Below are 26,429 nucleotides of genomic sequence, written 5' to 3'. Positions count from 1 at the left end.
TTGATGATCGGGTATTCAGTGATGTTAACACCATTGAATGTCAAGGGACAATGGTTAGATTCTCTCAGATGGAGGTAGCCATTGCCTGGCACTTCTGTGCAATGAATGTTACTTGCCATTTGTCAGCTGCAGCCTGAATATTGCCTTGCTGCATCAGTGTCTGAGGCGCGGCAAATGGTGCTGAACATCGTGCAATCATCAACAGTCATACCCACTTTTGACCTTACAATGGGATGAAGATCATTGACAAAGCAGTTGAAGATAGTTAGGCTTACAGCACTACTTTGAGGAATGCCTACAGAGACATTGATATTGACAGATTAAGTAAGTGAGCAAAAAGTTCGCAAATGAAGTATGACGTGAGAAAATGTGAAGCTGTTCATTTTGGAAGTGAAAACAAAAGAACAGAATATTATTTCAATGGAGAAAAACTGCAGAAAGCTGCAACACAAAGGGACCTGGGGGGAATTGTGCATGAAACAAAGAAAGCTAGCACACAGGTGTAGCAGGTATTCAGGAAGGCTGATCAAGTGTTGGCCCTTATTTCATGGGGATTGGAATTTAAGAGTAGGGAAGTCATATTGCAGCTGTATAATGTGCTGGTGAGACCACATCCGGAATATGGTGAGCAGTTTTGGTCCGTTTATTTAAGGAAAAATATCATTTTATTGGAGATAGTTCAGAGCAGGTTCACTTGAGCGAAGGCTAAACAGACTGGGAGTCTACTTACTGGAGTTTAGAAGAATAAAAGATAATCTCATTGAAATGTATAAGATTCTTAAGAGTCTTGATAGGTAAATGCTGAGAGAATGTTCCCCCTCCTGGGAGAATCTAGGACCAGAAGGTATAGTCTCAGAATAAAGGGGTGCCAATTTAAAACCGAGATAAGGGGGCATTTTTTCCCTGAGTGGGTTTATGAGTCTTTGGAATTCCTTGTCACAGAAAGCTGTGCGGGCAAAGCCCTTATATTTATTTAAGGCTGAGATAGATTCTTGATCAATACATAAATTAAGGGTCACGGGGAAAACACGGGATAGGAGATTTGAGGAATAATAGTTTAGCCATGATCAACAGGCTCAAGGGGTCTGTGTGGCCTACTCCTGTTCCTATTTCTGATAGTCTTATGTCCTGGAATTTAGATGGCTGACCTTCACAATCTCAACCATCCTCTGTCTACTAGGTGTGTCATCTTAATGCTACAGTCGGTCAAATGAAGTCTTGATGACAAGGGGAGTCACTCTGAACTCCCCTCTGGAATTTAATTCTTCTGTCCATGTTTGGACCAAGGCTGTGATGAGACCAGGACCTGTGTTACTCTGGCAGAATTCAAATTGAGTGTCAAGGAACAAGTTATTTCTAAGCAAGTGCTGCTTGACAGCACTGTTGATGATTTCTCCCATTACTTTATGAATGATCTGAGAGTAGCCTGATAGGGTGGTAATTGACTGGATTATATGTCCTGCTGTTTGTGTACAGACATACCTAGACAATTTTTCACATTTTAAAGTTGATGTCATGTAGCTGTAGTACTTCAGCTGATGGAGATTTTTCCCTGATTCCTACCTACTTCAATTTCTCTAGGGCTGCCTGATGTCAGATACTTTCATGTGTTACCCTATGTCAAAGGCAATCGTTTTATTTCAGGTACAAAAACGGAGATTGCTGGAGAAATTCAGCAGGTCTGGCAGCATCTGTGGAGAGAAAGCCGAGTTAACATTTCGGGTCCAGTGGACCCTTCAGAACTGATTACAGCCAGGAAAGGGTTGATGTAGATGTGAAGTTTTGTTGGAGGTGGAGGTGGAGCTGGAGCCCAGAGAGGAGAGATAAGCAGTTGAGCAGACAAAAGAATGGGTAACGATCAACCCAGGAGAATCACTAGCTGCTGATGGGGACGACTGGTGGCTGACAGTGGTTGTTTCTGATAGTAGCCTATGTGATACGACAAGGTCTAGTGTGTGGGCTTTGGGATAAGGACAGTGGGAGAAAGTGCTCAAGCCTTAAAATTATCAAACTTGTTATTGAGTCTGGAAGGTTGCAGGGCTCCCACGTGGAAAACGAGGTGCTGTTCTTCAAGCTTGTACTGAGCTTCGCTGAAGCACTGCAGCAAGCCTTAGACAGAGATGTTGGCCGTGGAGTACAGTGGTGTGTGGAAGTGGCAGGTTTCAGAATCTCATGGTCATTTGCAGACAGAACGTAGGTGTTCTGCAAAGCGGTTGCCCAATCTGTGTTTCATTTCTACCTATCGTTTACTCCTCCTCCCTTCCCCCACACCATCTTCAGCATATATACCAACCTTTTCCTCGCTAAAATTAGTCCTGAAGAAAGGTCACCAGACCCGAAATGTTGACTCTGCTTTCTCTCCACAGATGCTGCCAGACCTGCTGATATTTCCAAGTTTGCATTTTTGTATCTGATTTCTAGCATCCACAGTTCTTTGAGTTTTTTTTTATTTATTTCAGAACCATTGTCCATGTTTTGGAGCAGGTAGGACTTGAACCTAATCTCCTGGCCTAGAGTTAGGGACACTACCACTGCACCACAAGGACCCATCATAATGAGAGTAAGCCAGGTTACATTTGCATCATTTTTGGGTAGATGCCAATGTTATCCTTCTGAAATAGCTTAGCTAGAGATATGGCTCATTCAGGACACCCAGTGTCATGTCGGAAGGGTTAAAAAGAGACCTAAGGGGCAACATTTTCACGCAGAGGGTGACGCATGTGTGGAATGAACTACCAGAGCAAGTGGTGGAGGCTGGTACAATTACAACATTTAAAAGGCATCTGGATGGATATATAAATAGGAAGAAGGGTTTAGAGCGATATGGGCGAAATGCTGGCAAATGGGACTAGATTAATTTAGGGTAACTTATCAGCATGGATAAGTTGAACCAAAGGGTCTGTTTCTGTGCTGTACATCTCTTATGGCTCTACGTTCAGTGGCTATATTGCTGCTATCAGTTTTATTTGTTCTTGGTTTTTCTTTGTAGCAATTTGATAATGCTGACCAGCTGGATTGCTGGTCATTTCATCACCATTAGGAATGAAATTAAGAATTAAGCATTTTCATTTCCATGAAAAATGGGGGAGGTGATGGCCTAGTGGTATTATTGCTGGACTGTTAACCCAGAAACCCAAATAATGTTATGGTGACTCGGGTTCAAATCCCACCACAGCATATGGTGGAATTTGAATTCAATAAATATCTGGCATGAAGAGTCTAAGGATGACAATGAATCCATTGTTGATTATCGGAAGACTCCCTCTGGTTCACTAATGTCCTTTAGGGAACAAAACTGCTGTCGTTTCTTGGTCTGGTCTGACACAGCAAATTGGTTGACTCTTAACTGCCCTCTGGGCAATTAGGGATGGGCAAGAAATGCTGCCTGGCCAGTGACGCCCTCATCCAGTGAAAGATTAAAAAAAACACGAAAGTCATGCTAAATTTTATGAAATCATTGCAATCCACCTTTGCAAAGTCTTATTCTTGTCAACGTATTGTCATAAGTGCAGGTGTAAAGACCAGCATTTAACTAATTAGTTAACTTGTTGAAAGTTGACAGGTTTACTGGTGTCCTTTGTGACCAGATGGGCAATATTGCTGCAATCAGAAGTGCCATTTAAAATCCAGACCAAGATGGTTTTATGCCAGAATCATTGGAGCATGTCCAAGCACTTTCTTTCCATCACTTGCTTTCTCCTTTAGTGAGAAAACTCCATCATTACTCTGTTTTAAATCTGTCCTTGCCACCCCTCTTGGGCAAATAATTTCATTCATGGTCCCCTTTCTGTTACTAGAGACCTGTTCCAGATTCCTTTGCTTTTCTTTCATGTAGTTCTTTTCCAACATTTTCTTCCATTATCAGCTCTAAACTTCTGTCAAGGTTCTGTCGTTTTCTCCCATTCAAATTTCACTGCAACCCATCCTACTTTGGGACTGTTTTATTTTCTTTACTGGCTTTCTGAAGCTTATTGCAGCTTATTGAAGGATCCCGTGTCTATCACGCTTTGTTTTCCAACTCTTTCTCATTATTTAAGAGTTTACAGGCTTTTAATCTATCACTGTGCTTATGCCCTCCACTTGCGTTTTCTGTGATTACTTTGAACGTTTGTTGAACATCTTGCCCACCTTTATACCCAAGCATTAGTGTGCCTTCTCCCTTTGTAGTTGGTGATGGACTTGCCACCTGTTGCCTGCCATATTCACCTTGTTTTGCAGTGTTCCATAATTCATGATTTTTCATTACCTCTATAATCTCTGCTTATAAATTGAATTCACTGCACCAATCATTACTGTTGATTTGCACTTTTAGCACACTTGGCTCAAATAATAAATCAAAAAGGGACGAAAACCCAACCCACCTCAATTTCTTTATTACAAACATAATCTGAGATGATGGGAATCAGTCTCTCTATCGTTCAGAACTATTTAAATGACTTGCAATAAATCGTTGTCTAAACTTTTGTTTGAAGCCTGAGGTATCTTAAAACATGCCTACCTTGGCTGATCGAGATTGTAACTTGAGGTTAATAAAATTGAGACAACTGCTATTTTCTATTATAAAACAGGAAGTGCTGGAGAAATTCAGCAGGTCGGGCAGCATCCGTGGAGAGAAAAATAGGGTAAACATTTACAGTCCAGTGACCTTTTATCAGAACTGAAAGCAGCTGGGAAATGGTGGTATTTATGCTGATGACATGCTCCAGCAATCTGCTTTTGTTTGAGATCTCCACGATCTGCAGTTCTTTGTTTTACTTCTCTTTTTAGAAGTTTTTGTATGGACAAGGATAATCAGAGGTTGTAGACTTGTTTGCCAAGCCGGTGTGTTCAGCTGCAGACGTTTCGTCACCTTGCTAAGTGACGTCATCAGTGCACCTCCGGTGAAGCGTTGGTGTTCTGTCCCGCTTATCATTTATATGCCTCAGTTTGCTGGGGTGGCTAGCATTACTTCTGGTTCTGTTTTTCAGTGGTTTGTATATTGGGTGCAGTTCAGTGTGTTTGTTGATAGGGTTCCGGTTGGAATGCCAGGCCTTCAGGAATTCCCTGGTTTGTCTCTGTTTGGCTCGTACTATTATGGATGTCCTGTCCCAGTCAAATTCGTGTCCTTCTTCGTCCGTGGTCCAGACGGGGATAAACTCATATAAAGTTCAATAGAAAGGCGATTAGATATCAAGCTCTATAGCTCGGTAGTGGGGAAAATGCTTAAATCTATCATTAAGGAAGAAATAGCAAGACATCTGGATATAAATTGTCCCATTAGGAACACCCAGCATGGGTTCATGATGGGTAGGTCATGTTTAACTAATTTGGTGGAATTCTTTGAGGATATTACTTGCATGGTGGACAATGGGGACCATGTGGATGTGGTGTATCTGGATTTCCAGAAGGCATTTGACAAGGTGCCACACCAAAGGCTGCTACATAAGATAAAGTTGCACGGTATTACAGGTAATGTATTGGCATGGATAGAGGATTGGTTGACCAGTGGAAAGCAAAGAGTAGGGGTAAATGGGTGTTTTTCTGGTTGGCGGTCAGTGGCTAGTAGTGTGCCTCAGGGATCAGTGTTGGGACCTCAATTGTTTACAATTTACATAGATGATTTGGAGTTGGGGACTAAGTGTGGTATGTCAAAATTTGCAGATGACACTAAGGTGAGTGGTAGAGCAAAGTGTGCAGAAGACACTGAAAGTCTGCAGAGGGATATAGATAGTCTAAGTGAGTGGGTAAAGGTCTGGCAGATGGAGTACAATGTTGATAAGTGTGAGGTCATCCATTTTAGTAGGAATAACAGCAAAATGGACTATGTTTTAAATGGTAAAAAATTGCAGCACGCTGCTATGCAGTGGGACTTGGGTGTCCTTGTGCATGAATCGCTGAAGGTGGGATTGCAGGTGATTAAAAAGACAAATGGAATTTTGTCTGCCATTGCTAGAGGATGGAGTTTAAAAACAGAGACTATGCTGCAGCTGTATAGGGTCCTGGTGAGGCCACACCTGGAGTACTGTGTGCAGTTTTGGTCTCATTACTTGAGAAGAGATATACTAGCACTGGAGGGGGTGCAGAGGAGATTCACTCAGTTGATTCCAGAGTTGAGAGGGTTGGATTATGAGGAGAGACTGAGTAGACTGGGATTATACGCATTGGAATTCAGAAGAATGAGGGGAGATCTTGTAAAAACATATAAGATTATGAAGGGAATAGATAAAGTGGAGGCAGGGAGGTTGTTTCCGCTAGCAGGTGAAACTAGGACTAGAGGGCATCGCCTCAAAATAAAGGGAAGGAGATGTAGGACTGAGGTCAGGAGGAACTTCTTTACCCAAAGGGTTGTGAATCTGTGGAATTCCCTGCCCAGTGAAGCGGTTGAAGCTACCTCACTGAATGTTTTTAAGGCAGGGCTAGATAAATTTTTGAACAGTAAAGGAATTAAGGGTTATGGTGAGTGGGCGGGTAAGTGGAGCTGAGTCTCAAAAAGATCAGCCATGATCTTATTAAATGGCGGGGCAGGCTCGAGGGGCCAGATGGCCTACTCCTGCTCCTAGTTCTTATGTTCTATATCCATCATTCATTGATTGAGTTTGTCTATACAGAGCTAAACAATTTCTGAACTTTTTCTAACATTTGATTTTGCAACTCCTGTTGTCGCCTTTAGTAGCTCTTCATAGTATCCCCATGTAGGTTTACATAGCAATCATTCCACAGGTTAGATAAATTGAGATTGTTCTGAGTCTTTCAAACTGTCATACGTTTAATTTTGTGTGGCATTCTCAACAGAATGAAGCTGTTTAAGCTCTCTCTGCGATGTTTATGGTGGATGTCTATTAAATAAGTCAGTCTACATGGTTGCTGCTGTACTAGAATTTTTCTTGCATTTTTGAAAATCCAGTGTGGCTTTGTTTTTGGTGCATTTTTTTATTGCCACTGCACCACTTGAGCTTTTTGTTTCTCCACTCTGTAGCTCTGTTCCTTGTGTGTTTAGCTTTGCATTTTACCTGTCAGTCACTGACCCTAACTGTCTTCTCTTCCTGGTGTATTTTCTCTGCATTCATTGTGCTCCCACATGGTACTATTGTGTAAAGCTGTCCTGTGTTAGTTTTCATCCATCGTAATTGATTTCTGATCAGTTGAATTTTCCTCCGTTTTGATCATGCTGTATTACTTCAGTAAAACAATTGAAAATTGCATAATTTATGATCATTGTCCAATGCAAATCAGATTGTGGATTTCACCCAAAATCCTACAGCATCATGCACTGTAATCTTTAATGGAAAGGGGAAAGTAAGAGTGTGAAGGGTTGATTCAGCCCAATCATGCTAATCACCTTCCATCACATTCATTAAAGCACATTTTAGCTGAATTTAAATTAAATATGTTTTGTTAGGAGTGCATCTTTCGGCAGTGTATTTGGTTAACATCTGAATGGGGAACCTAGTCTAGGAAAATCATATTGATTTTTGGGTCACCAACACAACACAATGGTTAGTTCAAAGCTGTTTGTAAGTTGTTTTAAGCCTTTGCAAAGTTACAGAGCCAAACTTGTTGATACACTGAGTATTTTAGATGTGATGTATGTGGTGTTTTGTCTTTCTTTATATCCTGTTTGAAGATACTTAGAACCTGTGCAGTACTCTGAAGAAATCCCTAAGCATTAGTAAATATTACTATCTGATAATGACCATAATTTGTTTATGGTGTTGGTTCAGTATTGGTCAGTAAAGCAAAGCTACCCATGAAGCTATGAAGAAGCAGTGGTTGTCTGATTCCTCCCAGTCTAATGAGAATGAAGAGTGGTGCTGTTCCTTTTGAGTTGACTGTTAGTTTTGTTTGAAACATAATCTTTCCAGCAGCGCATGGCATGCAATGCATTTAAAGCAGTGTTTCTATTCTGATAGATTCTGTGCTAACATGATCTAATTGGTCACCACCCAGGAAATGGAAAAGGAAGAGGCTGCTGGAAAAGGAAGAGCAGCAAGCAAATGGCGAAGGTGCTGAGTCCGATGAAAGTGACGCAGAGTTTGATGAGGGGTTCAAAGTGCCTGGCTTCTTTTGGAGAAAGCTATACAAGTACGTAAAGGCATAATGACTGTCACGGAATATAGATAAAGTTGCAGGGATTGCAGTAGTGGTAGTGGCAGTGCATTTTTCCAGGAAGGAAAATGTCTGTTTACATTGGTGGACTCTTTCTCTGCCTCTGTCTAAGAAGCAACAATGAGTTTAGAAGTAACCACACTGTACTGCAGCTAACATGGGAACATATTAGGTGCTGTGGAACAAACAAATTGGTAGGATATGAGGATGACATGTTTGACTCCTGAGAATGATAAAGCCAGTGATTTTGAATTTTATTTGAGTTAATTGATTTGAATATCTATTTACTAACTGACTCTTGTCAAATGCCAAGAAAAGTGATGCATAATTTCAGTCTTGGGCTGGACAGTTTTCAATACCATCATTTTATGTCACTGTGGGAAAGAGTGGCATGCACTTCTATATTTTCCTTGCTAACCTTTACTGACCGTTAAAACAATTAATAACTATTTCTAAATGGAATAGACATGGATCATGAAGCATTTAGCAAATTAGTTGAAAAATTCAGTGCCCACTTTTAAAATCTATTAAGCCAAGTATGATTTGAAGAAATATATATTCATAAACATTATGGGATTTGTTGCTTGTGAGATATTGACAAAGACTGTTAAATTGGAAGCATACATAACAAAGAGTGCTCTATAATGGATCCTGTCAAATTAATTGCACTTTCAAGCAGTTTTTTTTATTTAAAGAAACATTTTGCTTTGTGTCCTTGCACCAAAATTGCAGTGTGATTCAAATATTGCCAAAGTGTGCTGGCATGGAGCATTTTTATTGTTTCTGGTTTTGAATTGAATTAGTAATTGTACAGTAGTAGATGATTCATTTATGAATGTATTTCATTATGTTTTGTTTTAAAAAAAATCATTTTGATGCACCCAGGTATCAGCAGACAGGTGTTCGGTGGCTTTGGGAATTACACTGCCAACAGGCAGGAGGAATTTTGGGAGATGAAATGGGACTAGGCAAGACCATCCAGATAATTGCCTTCTTGGCAGGCCTGAGCTACAGCAAGATAAGGACACGAGGCTCAAATTACAGGCAAGTACCCCACTGCAGACTGTCAGTCTGTGCAGCTCAATTAATATTTCATCAGTTGCATTGCTGTTGTAGGAGGGACTCGTGAATTTTTAATGACATTTCAATTACAATATTCCTTTAATTCTTTTAGTACAACCATCAAAGGGAATTTTTACGAGATGTAGGAGCTGAAGGGCAAGAGAAATTAAACATGTAACACATTCAATGAAAGGCAAAACATTTTTACTTCACTTCTCAGACGAGAAACATGTGATGCCATGAGTCGATAAGTTGCGTAAGGTTATCATTCACAGTAGGGGTTTGTTTGCAAACTCACTTATGCCTCAATATCAATAGTTTGTGTAAACAGAATTTTAAATTGCCTATATAAATAGTAGCTTAGTTTATTAAATATTGTATAAAATCACTTTTGGCAGCATGCAGTGTCCACAGCTTTTACACTGTAATGAATATCTTTGGATACTGTCAGTCAGTGCTTAAAAAGACAGCATAATGCAGATGTAGTTTATTGCCCTGCAGACTTGTACCTTGTTGTTTTTCTTTTGCAAGCTGTTGCCTTTGCGTGGCTGTGCCCTGGAGAACCCTTGAGTGTTCGTATAGTAGCAGCCTTTGCCTGCATCAGAACTTAGTGATACATAAAGTTGCATCTGACCATTGAGAAAAACAAAGCCTGTGTTAATGGATTTTTGAAAAGTTGTCATATTGGATTTGTGAGCAATGAATTTATTAAAGTTGGTGACTCATTTTTTTTTAAATTTAAGATATGAGGGCTTGGGACCTGTGGTCATTGTTTGCCCAGCAACAGTGATGCACCAGTGGGTGAAAGAATTCCACACATGGTGGCCACCATTCAGAGTGGCAGTCCTGCACGAGACAGGTTCCTTCACCAGCAGGAAGGTTGGTACCTTGAACAGCTGAGATCTTGATAACGTTTCATGCCATGCTGCAGACATTTCGAGATGTTCATGAATATAGAAAAATCATTGTCCAGTTTGATCAAAATATGAACAGAAACTGTTTTATACAAAGTGAAAGTAATTGATTTATACTAATGCATCGCATAAACTTGTTCTGACCTCAACCATTTTGATGTTAACAAATGAATTTGCAGAAATACAATATTGCAACTACTACAAGTCTTATAATTAAACAAAAAGTGTTGAAATATTCAGCAGATCAGGCTGCACTTGTCAATAAGATTTCAGGCTGACAATCCTTTGTCAAAGACCTGCAAATTTTCTTCACTTCTGAAATGATGCTAGTTGCTGAAGGTAGTTCTTTTCCACACAATTTAAACATTGTGTTCTTTCGAAAACCTACAATATATATTCTTCCATTTAATTTTTTTTAGGGAAAATTGTTTAGTCACTTTAACAATTCTACATACCTTTGTTCCTTGAGATTTGCAATTGGCTGTCTGCTTTTTACCTTTATAATGCTTCTGTATTCAGATGACAGTTTAACATAACTTTTGAACATATCGATCAGATGTTTGTTTGCAGCTTTGCATTATTTTATATTTAAGTCGTACGTGACATGGCAGCAAAATCCACAAAACCTGTGCTGCGAAAAGACAGCTTGAACATATAATTTCTTTGGAATTATTTCCATTTTGGTCTTGGTGTTAATAATGGCTTAAATACTGAAACCAGCTGTATTTCAGCGCACAGGTACAGTTCAACTTAATCATAATCCCATGAGCTCAGCTGAAGAAATCTTTAATAATTCTTGGAGTACAGTTGCTTTTGCTAGTAAAAGTTCCCTAGATTTCTGATCTAACTACATTTAAGTCTAGGTGTACTTACGGATCATCTCCCATCATCTGCCAACGCCAAAGATTTTAATGATAAATAACTAGAAAGAGGTACAGTGCTGAGAGCAGTGTGCAGATCATAAATTTTGAAGTAATCCTTGATTATAAAACCTGCTTTGCATTTTCCATTATGATGTGAAAAGCTCTGGCTTTAGGAGGTTTAATCGTGCAGAAAAAGAAACAAAGGGATGGTTTTATATTTTGCATACATTGTGAGGTTTGACAAAGACTACTTTCCTTTTTTAACTTTGGCACGAAGCTTCCTCACTCTTGCTTTTTCCCCTTGTCAGCACAAGACATTGTTTATTTAAAATTTTGCTTGAAGGAAGTTTAAATTAGTTATAGGTTCAGCAATTCATGACTGTGAACCTCCTATGCTCTGTTTGCTGTGAATGGCCTTCATATGCCTGCATTTAAGCCCTGTTTTGTTGGTACCTGACAGTGTGATTTATGACTGTTGTTTTCTAACAGTCCACTATTTGCCCTCTAGGAGAGATTGGTCTCCAGAGCATCAATAACAACAGCAGCACTTTCACAAAATGTCTTTTAATGATAGCAGAACTGTGTTCATCGAGTTAGGCTAATTGCAGACGTCCCTTATTAATTGCAAAAACTGGGAGAGGTTACATATTTTACAGGCACTTAATTTGAAATCACGAGAGATGATTTGAGTATTACAGCAGTAGATAGAAGTCTTGGTACACTTCAGAATGATTTTTGTGATCATTCTGTGCATACAAAACAGTGAGAGTTCCATGTTTGTACTTGTCATTGCAATTACAGCACATTATTTTGATATTGCAGGAGAGGCTCATTCGAGAAATCGCAGCATGTAACGGTATTCTGATCACCTCGTATTCCTACGTCCGAATTATGCAGGAGTCCATTGCATACTATGACTGGCATTATGTAATTTTGGATGAAGGGCACAAAATACGAAACCCAAATGCTGCAATTACCGTTGCATGTAAACAGGTACCCTGGTAATATTTTTCTTTATCTTTTTTATTTTCTCTTAGAATGTGGGCATCACAGCTGGGGCCAGATTTGCTAATCCTCCCCAAGTGATTCTTGTCACTTCATGTTGTTTGTCTAAAGTTTGACTGTTTCGTTAACAGAGATGTCACAATAACTCCCAAATGTTATCCCACAGGGAGGCAAAATTGTGTATGCTGTCATGAATGTGTTTGCCTTGTCTTGGACAGCTGCCACATAGTTCTTATAAAAACGTGGGGCTAGATTTGTTGATTTTGTGAGGAGGAACAAGCCTTCAGTTGACATTAAGCTGACAACAGACGAGGATTTTAATCACATTTTTAAGTAAAAAGCATTTTAAGGTGCTCTGCGAAACAGGAGAAACATGAAATAAGCAAATAACTAAATATGGATTGGATAGTGATCAGTGGTTAGAGTTTTAGAAGGGCATGACTGAACCCTTAGTCAAAAAGACGGGCCTTAAGAAAGGTTTTAAATGCGAAGTTAGAATAGAATTGGAATCTCTGGTTACTTATTTAGGGAGGACGTTCCAAGGAAAACAGCTGTGCGCAAAATATTTACGAGCAGAACTAGTTCTTTCACCACCAACCCCCAAGCATATTTCACTGTTCAATACGATCATGGTTTTCCTGTCCATTCCGCTATAGCTCTTGACTCGCTTATTGATCAAAAATGACCGAAGTCTGCCTTGAATATATTCAATGAACGCCTCCACTGATGTTTGGGGAAGAGAATTCCATGGGCTAATCTCCTGCTGAGAAAAAAAAAGTCATCTTAATCTTAAATGTCAGATTCCTAAATCAGAAACAAAAACAGAAATTGCTGGAAAAACTCAGCAGGTCTGGCAGCATCTGTGGAGAGAAATCAGAGTTAACATTTCAGGTCCAGTGACCCTTCTTCAGAACTCAGACAGGTATGACCTTATGTCAGGAAACCATGACATTTTGGAGCAGTTTGGGTAGAAGACAAGAAGTTACTTGTCAGAGTGGAATATAGGGCCCTAATGGTAATCCACTTGGTTGTATGGAATATAAAGGAACAAATAATGGCAGTTTGTCAGAAAGGAATGGTGATAATCATGGGGAACTGTAATTTGCATGTAGTCTGGAAAAATAAAATGAACAGAGGTAGTCTAGATGAAGAATTCATTGAATTTTTCCAGGATCATTTCTTACAATGGCAAGTTCTGGAGCCAACCAGAAAGCAAACTATACCACTTGTGGTACTCTGCGTTGAGATATGATTAATTAATGACCTGATAGTGAAGGCACCCCTAGATTGCAGCAATCAAACTACAATTGAATTTCACATTCAGCTTGATGAAGAGTGGATTCAAGACTGATATTTTAAACTTAAAATTAGGATAATTATCAAGGAATAAAAGCATAACTATCTAACATGAACTAGTAAACTAGGTTAAGTTGAGGTGCAGTGACAAACATGTGAGGGGATATTTCAGAATACGCAGAATAGATGCAATCCAACAAGAAAAAAAAATTCCAAAGGCAGGATTCACCATTCTTAATTGACTTAAAGATAGCATTAAACTTAAAGAAAAAATATATAATTATGTAAAGAAGATTGGACAGAATATTTTGAAAAGAACAAAGAACGGACTAAAAGATTAATAAGGAGGGCACAATTAGTGTTCAAGAGAAAGCTAGCTACAAATATGAAAACAAATATAGGAGTTTCTATAGATATTCAAAAGGGAGGAATTAACAAAGTCTACATTGATCCTATAAAAAGTGAGTTTGTGGAATCAATAATGGAAAATAAGGAGATGACAGACGAATTCAATATGTATTTTGAATGATCTTCCTTATATGGGATACTAGTAACATCCCAAAGATAGCTGTATATCAGGAGATAGAAGGGAGGGAGCAACTCATGAAAATTACAATCCCCAGGGAAGAGGTACTGGAAAAATTAGTGGAGCTGCAGGCTGACAAGTCTCTGGGTCTTGATGGACTTGTCCCCAGTTCATAAGGGAAGTGGCTAATGAGATAGTTGATGCATTAGTTTTAATTTTCCAAAATAGCCTAGATTCGGGGAATGCTCAATTACAAAGTAAAGCAACTAATAAAATTAATTTATTCAGAAAAGGAAGGAGACAGAAAGCAAGAAACTACAGGCCACTTAGCTTAACATTTATCATAGAGAAGCTGTCACTAAAGATTCTAAAGATATTCATGGTATTCAGGCAGAGTTAACATGCTTTTGTAAAAGAGAAACTATGTTTAACCAATTTATTTGAGTTCTTTGAAGAAGCAGCATGTGCTGTGGATAAAGGGAATGTACTGTATTTAGATTTCCAGGAGGCATTTATAAGATACCAGATCAAAGGTTATTGCAAAAACTAAAATGTCGTGGTGTAGAGAATGACATATTGGCATGGTTAGAAGATTAGCTAGCTAACAGTAAACAGTAGGCACAAAAGTGAGTCTTTTTTTTGTTAGCAAAATGTATCGAGGAATGTATCACAGGGATCATTGTTGGGATTTCAATATTTTGCAATTTATAGGAATGATTTGGACGAAAGAACCAAAGGGATGTTTGCTAAATTTATGTCATAATAGGTAATAAGTTACAAATAGGACATAAGGAGCCTACAAACGGATGACAGAGACCAAGGGGTGCAGTTACATAGTTCCTTGAAAGTGGCATCACAGGTTAACAGGGTACTGAAGAAGGCGTTTAGCACACTTGCCTTCATCTGCCAGAGCATTGAGTACAAGAGTCGGGACATCATGTTACAGTCTACAAGATCACATTTGGAGTACTGCATACAACTCTGGTCACCTTGCTAATGGGGAGGATGTTATCACACTGGAAAGGGTGCAAAAAAGCTTTATGAGGAGATTACTGAGACTAGATGGTTTGAGTTATAAGGAGGGGTTGGATAGGCTGGGACTTTTTTTCCTTGGAGTGTAGGAGGCTGAAGGGGGTGACCTTATCGAGGTTTATAAAATCATGAGGGGCATAGATAAGGTGAATGGCCAAGGTCTTTACCCCAGGGTATGGAAGTCCAAAACTAGAGGACATAGGGTTAAGGTCAGAGAGGAAAGATTTAAGAGGGATGTGAGGGGCAACTTTTTCACACACAGGGTGGTTCGTACATGGAATGAGCTGTCAGAGGAAGTGGTAGAGGCAAATACAATTACAACATTTAAAAGACATTTGGACAAGTACATGGATAGGAAATGTTTAGATTGATGGGCCAAATGCAGGCAATTGGGACTAATTCAGTTTAGGAAACCTGTTTGGCATGGACGAGTTGACTCAAAGCATCCATTTCCTTGCTTCATGATTATGTAATAGACTGCAAAGAACTAACAAAAGGAATATAATGTGGCAATATGTAAAATTGCCCATTTTTAGTAACAAAAATAAAAAAGAAGCCAATTATCAAAATGGTGAGGGATTGCAGAGCTGTGAGATGCAGAAGGATCCAGGTGTTCTGAATCACAAAAGGTTAGCATACCAGTACAGCAAGCAATTAGGAAAGCTAACGGAATGTTATTGTTTATCACAAGGGGAATTAAACACAAACATAGGGAGGTTATTCTTCAGGTGAGACCACATCTGGAATATCGTATACAGTATTGACACCTTATTTAAGGTAGGATATAAATGCATTGGAAGCAGTTCGGAGAAGGTTTACTAGGTTCATATATAAAATGGGTGGGTTGCCATATGTTATGCTTGTATCCGCTGGGAGTTTAGAAGAGTAAGAGGTGGCTTGATTAAATATGTAAGATCCTGAGGGATGTGGAAGTGATGTTCAGTCTGATGGGAGAATCTAGAGCCTTTGAAGCCTCCTTGTGTCCTCTTCACAACTTGCTTAACTATCTATCTTTGTGTCGCCAGCAAATTTAAAAATCATTCCTTTGGTGGTGCGATTCATTTAATTTTTTATTTAACCTATTTTTCTAATCAACCTGTTCAGAGATGTTATTACACATCTTTGGAACAGATGGGACTTGAAACCAGGCCTTCTGGTCCAAGGGTTAGGACATTACCACTGTGCCACATTTAAGTCATTGATTGCAAATGGACAAATCTTATTACATACCATTATTTGAACTATCTCTGCTGATGTATTTCGTTCTTAAAAGTATCTTTGTGAACTTAATTTTAGACTGCTTTATTGAATCATAAGAGCTTTTAATGTGGATAAATATTTAAAGAGATTTATTTAATATGGGTTTTACTGTGATCTTGCACTTAAGCAAGTACTATGCATTAACAGCACCAAGAGTAGCAAAAATTAAAATGTTGCAGTCACGGTATTTTTATATCACGGTGTTATAAATTTTATTATTTGATTGAGAGCTTTAAGCACAATAAGTTCCTTTTGAAAAGAAAAATATCAATTGTGTTGGGTTGACATACCTCTTTGGGAACTAGTTTTAATATTATGATTAAGACCACGCAAAGAATCAGACCAGGAGCTAACAAAACCACCACTGGAGCCTTCTCTGTCTTTAAATGAGATCATGGCTGAATATCTACATTGACTTCACTTGTTCGCATATCCTTTAATTCCGTTGGGACCAAGCTGAAGCGAATGTGTATTTTTATTTTTCTTTTGTTTTTTTTCTTTGTATGCATTACACAGTGGGGTTGTGGATATCCACGCCAATCTGTATTGCAAAACTTGAAGTATTCAAATACTGTGGACTGAAGAAACTTTGAATGCTTTAAAAAAAGTGTGTCAGGGTTGGGATTAGATAACAATAGTACTTATACTTAGAAAAATGACAACTTGCATTTTCGTAGTATCCTTATCATAAAAAGATGCCCAAAGAGTTCACTGAAGGCAACACATGACAAAAATAAATGCTCAACTAAAGAAAGAGAAATTAAAAAGAATTATTGAATGATTAAGAAATAGGAGCAAGAATCGGCCACTTAACCCCTTGAGGCTGCTCTGCCAGCCAGTAAAATGACAACTGATCTGATCTTTACCCCACTCCAGTTTCCTGTCTGTTCCCCATAAGGTGAGTTTTAAGAAAGCCTTAAAGAAGATAGTGGGAAGTGTAGAAGCAGAGGGTTTTAGACTGAGCATTCCCGAACGTGAGAACAAGAAGGCTGAAGGCACAATCGTGAATGAGGTATGTACGTACTGTTTAAATAGCAGTTCTATTCTTGAAGACTTTTTAGAAAAACGTTGCAGTTTCATAAATGATTTTTATAATTCTCTTTGCAGTTTCGCACTCCCCATCGCATTATCCTGTCTGGTTCACCGATGCAGAATAACTTGAAGGAGCTCTGGTCTTTATTTGACTTTGTTTTTCCAGGAAAGCTAGGAACATTGCAAGTCTTCATGGAACAATTTTCTGTCCCTATCACAATGGGAGGCTATCAAAATGCCTCACCTGTTCAGGTATGTGAAAGAGAACATAATGCTTTCTGTACAATATAATAAATAAAAAGAGTAGAATGAGTTCATGGTTTCTGGATTTGAGATGCTGGCATTCTTGCTATATTGTAACATTTTCTGCTTTAGATTTCCAATATTCACACTTTGAATCATGACATTATTAATGGAACAAAAGAGGTTGGTAGAAGTAGAAAAATACACGTAAAAGAGAAAGTTGAAATTTGGAAAAAGCAAGGATAGAAAATACAAGAGGGAAGATGGTAAGATTGATAGATGGATTACCTTTATTGCCTCACAACAGTGCTGGTGGTTCATGGCTGCTAAAAGTGTCTCCATTCTGAAATGCTGAGTGTACATATTTTCTTTCCGTTACAGTTGGTAATAAAATACTGTTGTTCAGGGTGGGGAACCTTTTCTTTTAACCTTTTAATGTTTTCATTATTTTAACTTAGTTGGGTTTTTTTTTGATATGTGAATTGAAACATCTAATCAATAAATTATCATGTATTCTACTACTTGCCCTTTTTGTACAACTGATCTGAACTGTGCCATATGTTCTTTAAACTAAAAAGAACCTTCTGTTTGTGTGATACTCTTCATTCTTCCTTAAGCCTACTTACACAGTGGCAAGTGGGCACTAATCATTTGGTAGTGCGTAGCATCTTTCAGGCTTCCTGCAGGTTTCCTTTTGATCCTCAGACCACTCAGATTAATGATAAATGGAATTTTGGCTGATATAGGATTAGACACAGAGATGACGTACCATGATGAAAGGGCCATTTCCCTGAGGGTAAGACTTGCACAGCCAATAAAACTTCCATTTTGTGTCCTCCTGAGAGCTCTGAACTATACTGTTGTGTCTAAGCCATTATACATAGAGCCAAACATTAGTACAATGGAGCACTGGTATCATTAAGAATTAAACATTAAAGCCACATTTGCCACTAGAAGTATCAGAATTGCTTGAAGACAATTGTAGTTAATAGTAATATTGCAATATTAACTACGTGGCTTGCATTTTTTTGTCTGTTTAGTTTGGTGAAATAAACATACAGGATACCAAATTAACACTATATTTGTTATGGTGCCCAATAAAATATCTTCATAATCTGTTTTTAAAATGAATTTACCAATATATTAATTCTAAGGACTCTGTTAAGTAGTGAGTTAGCATTTGTCAAAGCACATTTTTCTTTAACTGCTCTGTATAAATGTGTCCCTGCTGATTTGTTATTATTGCAACCTGCATGTGTATCCTTCTCAAAGTTATTTTAAAAATGTTCTCAGGTGCAAACTGCCTATAAGTGTGCTTGTGTTTTACGGGACACCATAAACCCGTACTTGCTGCGACGAATAAAAGCAGATGTAAAAATGAATCTGGCATTGCCAGACAAGAATGAACAGGTGGGTAAAACTCGGGGTATTTTTTTGAAGGCTTAAAGTAAATTTCTGCATGTATTACAGTTATTGTAGCATAATGAGACCATTCTACATTCCTACCCCATTGTCTGGAACCAGAAATTTCCGGCTCTTTGCAGGGGTTCTGGCCAATTATTGCGCCAGTTATTGCATTATTTCAGATTATTTGATAGCACAGTACATGGAATACACATGGGATCTTGCTGATTCATTAAGACTCACTGCCACAAATTATGAATGCAATTACCCACTGAGTTATTGATATTTCAGAATTAATAAGTTGATTATTTTTGCATCACTTATGGGGATATAGTATTAATTGTACACTACCTTAATTTTAAAGTTAGCTGCTAATCCAATTTGAAAGAGCTGTTGTTCACAGTGTAACAAGAGTCCCAGATGATAGCTGGTTTACTTAAAAAAACTGATGAACAAAATATTTAGGAGGAATGACCTCCAGAACTTCATTGGGTCCTTCTCTCCCTTGGCTTGGTGTGACAGTAGTTACATTAAATATTTAAATGCCATCATGAAGCACAGCAGGGGAAATGAATGCAAAATAACAAAAGATTTCAGTCCTACTACAAAAATAGAAGCACTTCACATCTGTGAACACAGATGCTGATTGTGTTTTAAAATTGTGCCGTGTGAATTTTTAATTGTCTGTATGTGTTATAGCTGAATTAGAGAGGCAGTGCGTTGTTTTAATCTTATCCCAATAACACAATGGCCCTTTTTTTTGTAATTGTGAATTCCTCTTTAATTAGCAGCCCTCTTGTAGTATAGATTCCACAATTGTGCACACACGAATAATAAACATAAAACTAGTCTAATCTTTTTTTTGTGGATGTGTTTCTTTAAGAATTCATGGTAATGTATTCCAACAAAGTTGTCGCAAAGAGCAACTAGTGATTAGTGTAAAAGCAGAAGCTAAAGACCAAACTAATCACAAAGTGGAATATTCATAAATAATGCACAACATTCAGTAATGTTGCATTATACTGTAGATATAACATTCATCATCACTTCATAAAAGGATATAAATATTTCCTGAAGATCGTTGTGTATTCTTGTTCAGCTCGTAATCTGAAGAATGTGAGTTCAAATCCCACCGTGGAAGTAATAAAATAATTTAAATGAGCTGGTTTCAGTGAAATTGTGTATCATTGTTAAAAAAATCTAACTGGGTCATTAACGTCCTGTAAAGGACCTGCCAACTTGATTGACTCTTAACTTTCATCTTAATTTGCCTAGCAAGTCTTATTACCACCTTCTACTGGCAATAATGTTGGCCGAGTCAGCAATGCTGACATCACAAGGATAAATAACAAAAGTGGTGGGGCCAGAGTCCAAGTATATTACCAGCAACAGTGAGAATTTTATCTTGCAGTTGACAATGTTCTTTGAAACCCCAATGGAGGAATGCACTGTTTTAAAAATACACCAAAACTCAATGCAGAATGCTTTTCATTTGGTGGCAGTGCAGCACTTTCTGTATTTTCACACTCTTCTGTATAGACAGTGGAAGGTTCCATCTTTTTGTTGGTTTTGCACTCAAGTAAGCCTAGCCCCGGAGAGGGCTTGGGGCAGAACATAAAACATTAATATTTTAAAGAATGAATGCGGGGACATCTGTTACACTTCATATTGCAAACTGCAGTTTTCTAAAAGCTGAAACTCCAGGAGATTTGTTTTGTGCACATAAAGCTTCATGAGCAATACCCTGTGATCCCACAAGATTGTTGGCAGGTGTACGGATTACAAACTGAGTAAATCAGCCCTAACATGTCTTGTTTTAGTTTTGGAAGATGATTCACCATGCGACTGAAAGGATTGCCCTTTTGGTGAATCCACTGAATTTTCAGCGTCTACAGGTTAATATTCTATTGATTGGCCAATGGGTCAGCTTTTAGCGCAAATGCTTGCAGCATGCGACTGATCCCTCTGAGGTGCCTTGAATGGTCTTAATCTGTGCATCTAGATAGAGGTGTTCAGCCCAATTGAACTAAGAAAATTTCCTCGGGGTTTGAATCCCATTTTGCCCCATCTCTGTCCTTGGTCTATTGTTAGAACATTTCAGGAGATATTATATACCTGTGGTCACTGCATTTTGGATTTACGATAGAATTTATGATGCACATCAGTTGAATTCACATCACTGCTTTGCTCTTGGGTTTTCCTTCTGATTTTTGGTTAGTTCATCACCTGAAAGGTTACAGTCACATATTTTGGTGAGGTGGAATTGAGATTACAGTTACCACACCCAAAATGAGATCATGCCTACTGCATGCTATTTTTAATGAAATGTTAGTATTTTGTTCATGCCTAACTGAAGAAGGGAATAATGTAGTGATGCCATTACAATTGTTGCCAGTATGCTGCCTGCTATTTTGCTTTTGTGTAAGTGTAGTCTCAGAAAAAAATAAACACTCTAGGTGCGCAAGAGACAGCAAATCAAAAAGAGAAATATCCACTGTAAAATATGTTAGTTACACACTCTTTTGAATCTTGTCAGACAGTGAAAGATGCATTCCAATTGCTGAATGTGATCTTAATGGTTTGGTTTTAAGTTGCCTGATCAGTAGGACATTTCTGGGTATATTTGAAAGGTGTGGGTCATCACAGTAGGTTTTTTATTGAGAATATAGAAGTTCTCATTGTTGCACTTAGTTCTGAATTTGTGTTGCTTACTTTTTAATTGTTCTTGAATGTGTTAATTTGCAACTGTTGTTAATATTCTATTAAGTTTTGAACTGAGCATATTTCCTGTTTTCATTGCATCTATTACATGAGGAATTTAAAGTCACAGTATTATCCAAATGAGCAGTAAAGAAACCTGTAACTGACTCTGAAACTCTTTTTCTGTAGGTTCTGTTTTGTCGTTTAACAGAGGAACAACGTGAAGTCTACCAAAACTTTATTGATTCCAAGGAAGTCTATCAGATTCTCAACAGAGAAATGCAGGTCTGTTATTGCTATTATTGGATATTCAACAAGGAAGCTTGCTCCTTCTTTAAGAAGGGGACTGTTAAGAATAGTGAGCTGCTGCTTTTGTCTATTGGAGCAATGAAAGGCTCTTCCTTAACATTAATATGAATCAATGAGTGCTTACAGAGGATAACAAATGGAGCTTCAAGTGTTTGATAAATAATTAAAGTATTCCATTCAGTGCTGTGACGTAGAAGCTGCTTATTATCAGTACTTGACACATGTGTAGTCTAAACACACTGCATGCACTGTTGTGTATAGAGGTCTCTTGCGCACAATTCTTAGAGAAACATTCATGTTTGGATAGCAAACAGTCAAGACGTTGATTGTTCTCTTTTTCTTCCTCTCTCTCTTCCCCACCCCCACCAACCCACAAAAATATAGGTATTCTCTGGCCTGATAGCTCTCAGAAAGATCTGTAATCACCCAGACCTGTTTTCTGGTGGCCCCAAGATCCTGAAGGGGGTGCCTGATGAGCAGCTGACAGAGGAAGAGCACTTTGGGTATTGGAAGCGATCTGGAAAGATGATTGTAGTCAATGCTTTGCTAAAGCTGTGGTACAAACAAGGACATCGAGTACTTCTTTTCTCTCAATCCCGACAGGTCAGCACACCTAGCAGAGATAAAAAGCACATTTTGACTATTTAATAATGCAGCATAAACTAGCTTATTAACACTTCTTCACTCCCTCACAAAAACAAGATGTCAGGTGTTTATTATTATTGTTTTGATCTTATTTTAAAATCCAAACCTACTCCATGTTTGTTTCACACTAGTTTTGGTTGAATTTAATTATTGCACCTCCACCTTTGGTGCTACTGTGTTTCTGTGCAAACTACACCTTTTACAGATATTTTAAAATCATCTAGTTTCAATTCCTGTGCCAGATTTTAATGTATATTAAGTATTAGCCAAGAAATCTTTCACTTATAACAGGATAAGAGTTGGCAGAATGCCAAGTTATATCGCTTAAAATGAGTTTTGGCACATTTTCAACTCCGATTTAATTGATCAATATTCAGATTCTTGTCATTTCATTTGGGTTTAGAACAAAAACAAGTTTAAGATTAAAATCCATTTTGTTGTAAATTTACCACCTGTCATTAGAATATACTGTCAAATCTGTATCCCTGTTACAAATAATGTTTTTTTATTTTGCTGTTAATATGTATTTAGAGCAGGTTCTAAATTAAAAATGTGTGTAGTGCTAATTTCTAATTTGTTTCTAGATAAACATATCTTTTTTCTCCTATTTGCTAGATGTTGGACATCTTGGAGGTGTTTATACGAAATCTAGACTATTCATACCTTAAAATGGATGGAACAACTACAGTAGGGTCTAGACAGACACTCATTTCTAGATACAATGAGGTAAAAACTTCAAAAAGTTGTTCATGCCTATTTCTGTGCTGCATTTTGCTCTTTTATTAATGCTTGCCAAGTTTACATTTGATTATTCGATTAACAAACATGCTTTTCTTGAAAAAAGTCTTTTTTCAGAAAAACAAAAATCTGTTCTTCTATTGTAGGATTCCTCTATATTTGTCTTCCTCCTCACAACTAGAGTTGGTGGTTTAGGAGTTAACTTGACAGGAGCAAACCGAGTTATTATCTACGACCCTGACTGGAACCCGAGTACTGACACACAGGTGGGCCCTTTTCAGTTTGTGTCAATGCAAACAGCATTGGATTGTTTCATCTCTCATCTGCACTCAACTCGATGCCACAAACATGCATGTGCATTTAGAACAGTTATTAAGCAATTATGTATATTTGTAAATGTGAACTGAGTGTGTTACATTGGGAGCAGCTAAAATCTGCAATTTGTGCATTTTATTACCTCATGCTGTGGTAGTGTTGCTGTTTTCAATTGTTCTGGTTGGGACAGAGAATGTGATGGATTTCATGCCTGAGAAAGAACAGTACATATTGAAATAATCTGAATTGCTTTGAAATGTCTGACCCTGTGCTGACACTGAACAGCTTACTTTGCACAGTTGTTAAGAGTATTCTGAAATAAAATGTTGCCCACAAGTTTGAACGATTCACATGTGGTTGGGTGTATGCAGTATAGTTGTTCAGCTGTCAGCAATTAGACTGAGTATAAAGCTTGGAGAAAACTTAATTAAAAACTGCTGGAATTCTAGCAATATGACTGCTTTGTGCAGGTGGGGCTGTAACAAATTTTTGCTAAACTGTAACGTGACTAAACCTTTGCCCTACTTGTAGAATATTTCCCTGCAATAAAGGATCATCGTTTCAGCAATAAAAAAATAACTTGGAACTGCAACAGTTTAAAGAAATTAATTGTGCATGAACTTTTCATGTTTGACATTCGATTATGAAGTGCTCTGCCGTGTGGTGGGGAAGCCGCTGGATACTAATCACTAAATGCGCATTCTTTTAGGCCCGAGAGCGTGCCTGGAGGATAGGCCAAAAGAAACAGGTTACTATTTACAGGTTACTAACAGCCGGGTCAATTGAAGAAAAAATCTACCACAGGTATGTCTCAAAATTGGGAATGCCCTGTCACATTAAACTTTGTAAATTGTCGGTTGTTTTTGCCAACAATGTACGTGAGCTGAAGATTCATTTGGTTTTATTCTTAATGGTTTAGCAAGCAGAAACATTTTAATTTCACACTGGTTGACCACTAAGACTCTTAATTCCCCCTCCCCCAAGTTATTTTCAGTTAATAGTACAATTATATTTTTGTGTGTTCATCCAAGTAAATTTAAAAGGGGAACATGAATAAACACTGGAAATGTTCAGCAAAAAAAAATCAATATCTGAAAGGGAAAGACCAGTTAATATTTTGTTTAGAAATCCTACAAATAATCCTAAAACAGGCTCTTTGGCTGGGTATTGAAACTATTGACCTTTCAGGGACCCTGTATTGGATTATGAGGAATGCCTGGATCCAGCCTCAGAAAAACATTCCATATTATGCCAGTGATAGGTTTTCATATCCTATATCAGCTATGCACTAGCATTTTTGAGTGACATCTCTTAATGCTTAAATAGGAATGGTTTTGAATTGTAGGTCTCTGCTCACTAGCAACTCAATTAAGTCAGGTTTACACATTTATCTCATCACCTTTTTAAAAGAAGAATGGCAAAAGAATATTTCATTAATTAATCCAAACTTTATTTGAATCCAGGTCCTAGTGAAAGGCCATTATTTTTACTCACTGCATCTGCTATTCCCCCTTTCACTAGAAGTTTGGATTGAGGATCGCATTTGAAGCATCAGCCTCTACTTCTCTTTCACATGTCGGCTGTTCGCATCCAATACTTCTGGCTTCCTGCAGTCATCCTTCATTGTTTGCACTGTGCAGTTTGGTTTCCTTCATGTAAATAAGCCAACGTTGCAACTAAGTGCAGAAGACGTCTGCTGAGAAAATTAATGAAAAATAAACGATTCAGTAACACTTGACCAAAAATGACGATGGTGTGATTACAGCATTTGTTTTCACATGGCTCACTGCGAACAGGTTTATCTTATTTGCAGTATGTTCTTTAATGGAGGTGCTAGTTCTCACACTAAATAATGGGGGAACTGAACACTTGCTGGCACACCACTTACCTCCCCGTACTGACTAAATATGATTTAAAGTGTGATTTTAGTAGAAGAGGCCTTGTTAAATTAGTGGTCAGCAGCGGTTTTTGTGAGCACCGTGGGAAAATTGAGACTTCTTGGTTTCTGCATGTAATTATTTAGTAATATTTTACATATTTAACCATTTTTTTCTCAGATTAATATGAGCGTTGGGAGATAAAACAGATTTAAAGTACAATAAATTCATAATAGTGAAAGGTTCATGAACGCAAAAAGGTTATATGATTACATTTAAAATGCAAGTTTGTTCTAGAGCTATATAGTTCCTATGAAAACTGCTAACTAAGGTGGCATGTAATTTAATTTTTTATTACTAACTTAATTATAGGAAGTTGTAAATCATTTTATATGTGGTTTCTTTAGATGAATTATGTAATTTTCACTTTATTATAGGCAAATTTTCAAGCAGTTCCTGACTAATCGAGTATTGAAGGACCCAAAGCAGAGACGGTTTTTCAAATCTAATGATCTTGTAGAGCTTTTCACATTAAGCAGTCCAGATGGTACTCAGGGAACAGAAACAAGTGCAATTTTTGCAGGTAGTATCAATTTAAAATTAACAAACAGAATCCAGTGGTTAATGCAGTAAAGTGCCAGGATTGTAATTCACCAATTTTGCAATCCCAGTTTTACTTCTTTAGAGAAATGTGCTTGGTGAATTTCTGTATACAGTTAATCAAAGATTTAAAAGTGTCTTTCATAACCTCAGATTGTCCAAAAGCATCTAATATAGTACTTAGAAGTGCAGTCAGTATTGTAATGTCAGAAGCATGCTTATTTATCTGCATATAATAATCTTCCACTAAACAACGTGATAATGGCCAGATAAGTTGCTTTTAGGTGCTTCCCTACTCCTGTTGAAGTTGTGCTATAGTATCTTTTAAGTCCACTTGAAAAGACAGATGGTTTAAATTGCTATCTGCAATATAGCACATCCAACAGTGCGGCAGTTCCTCAAGACTGCATTTCAGTGACAGCCTGTACTTTTGTGCTCGACTTTCTGGAGCGAGACCATAACCTTCCAACTCACAGGTGATATTGCTACTGGCAGGATAGGTTGACTTTATTCATTTGTTCTA

The 26,429-nt window shown here is 37.9% G+C and overlaps 1 protein-coding gene across 4 annotated transcripts in view; it reads left to right on the top strand.

Annotated features, from left to right (window-relative positions):
- ercc6 (excision repair cross-complementation group 6) overlaps positions 1-26,429 on the top strand; it is a 57,357-nt gene that overhangs the window by 17,899 nt on the left and 13,029 nt on the right. For all 4 annotated transcript variants that reach the window (XM_048616318.1, XM_048616316.1, XM_048616317.1 and 1 more), the window contains 12 exons: positions 7,927-8,061; positions 8,971-9,129; positions 9,891-10,026; positions 11,747-11,917; positions 17,151-17,327; positions 18,612-18,728; positions 21,612-21,707; positions 22,116-22,334; positions 22,992-23,102; positions 23,261-23,380; positions 24,139-24,233; positions 25,744-25,889. In XM_048616318.1, the coding sequence (XP_048472275.1) occupies positions 7,927-8,061; positions 8,971-9,129; positions 9,891-10,026; positions 11,747-11,917; positions 17,151-17,327; positions 18,612-18,728; positions 21,612-21,707; positions 22,116-22,334; positions 22,992-23,102; positions 23,261-23,380; positions 24,139-24,233; positions 25,744-25,889 (1,682 nt within the window). The remainder of the gene's footprint in view (positions 1-7,926; positions 8,062-8,970; positions 9,130-9,890; positions 10,027-11,746; positions 11,918-17,150; positions 17,328-18,611; positions 18,729-21,611; positions 21,708-22,115; positions 22,335-22,991; positions 23,103-23,260; positions 23,381-24,138; positions 24,234-25,743; positions 25,890-26,429) is intronic.

This window comes from Rhincodon typus, chromosome 34 (assembly GCF_021869965.1).
Source record: "Rhincodon typus isolate 14 chromosome 34, sRhiTyp1.1, whole genome shotgun sequence".
Lineage (NCBI taxonomy): Eukaryota > Metazoa > Chordata > Chondrichthyes > Orectolobiformes > Rhincodontidae > Rhincodon > Rhincodon typus.
The sequence above is the reverse complement of the archived record's forward strand: the minus strand, read 5'-3'. Positions and strand labels throughout refer to the sequence as shown.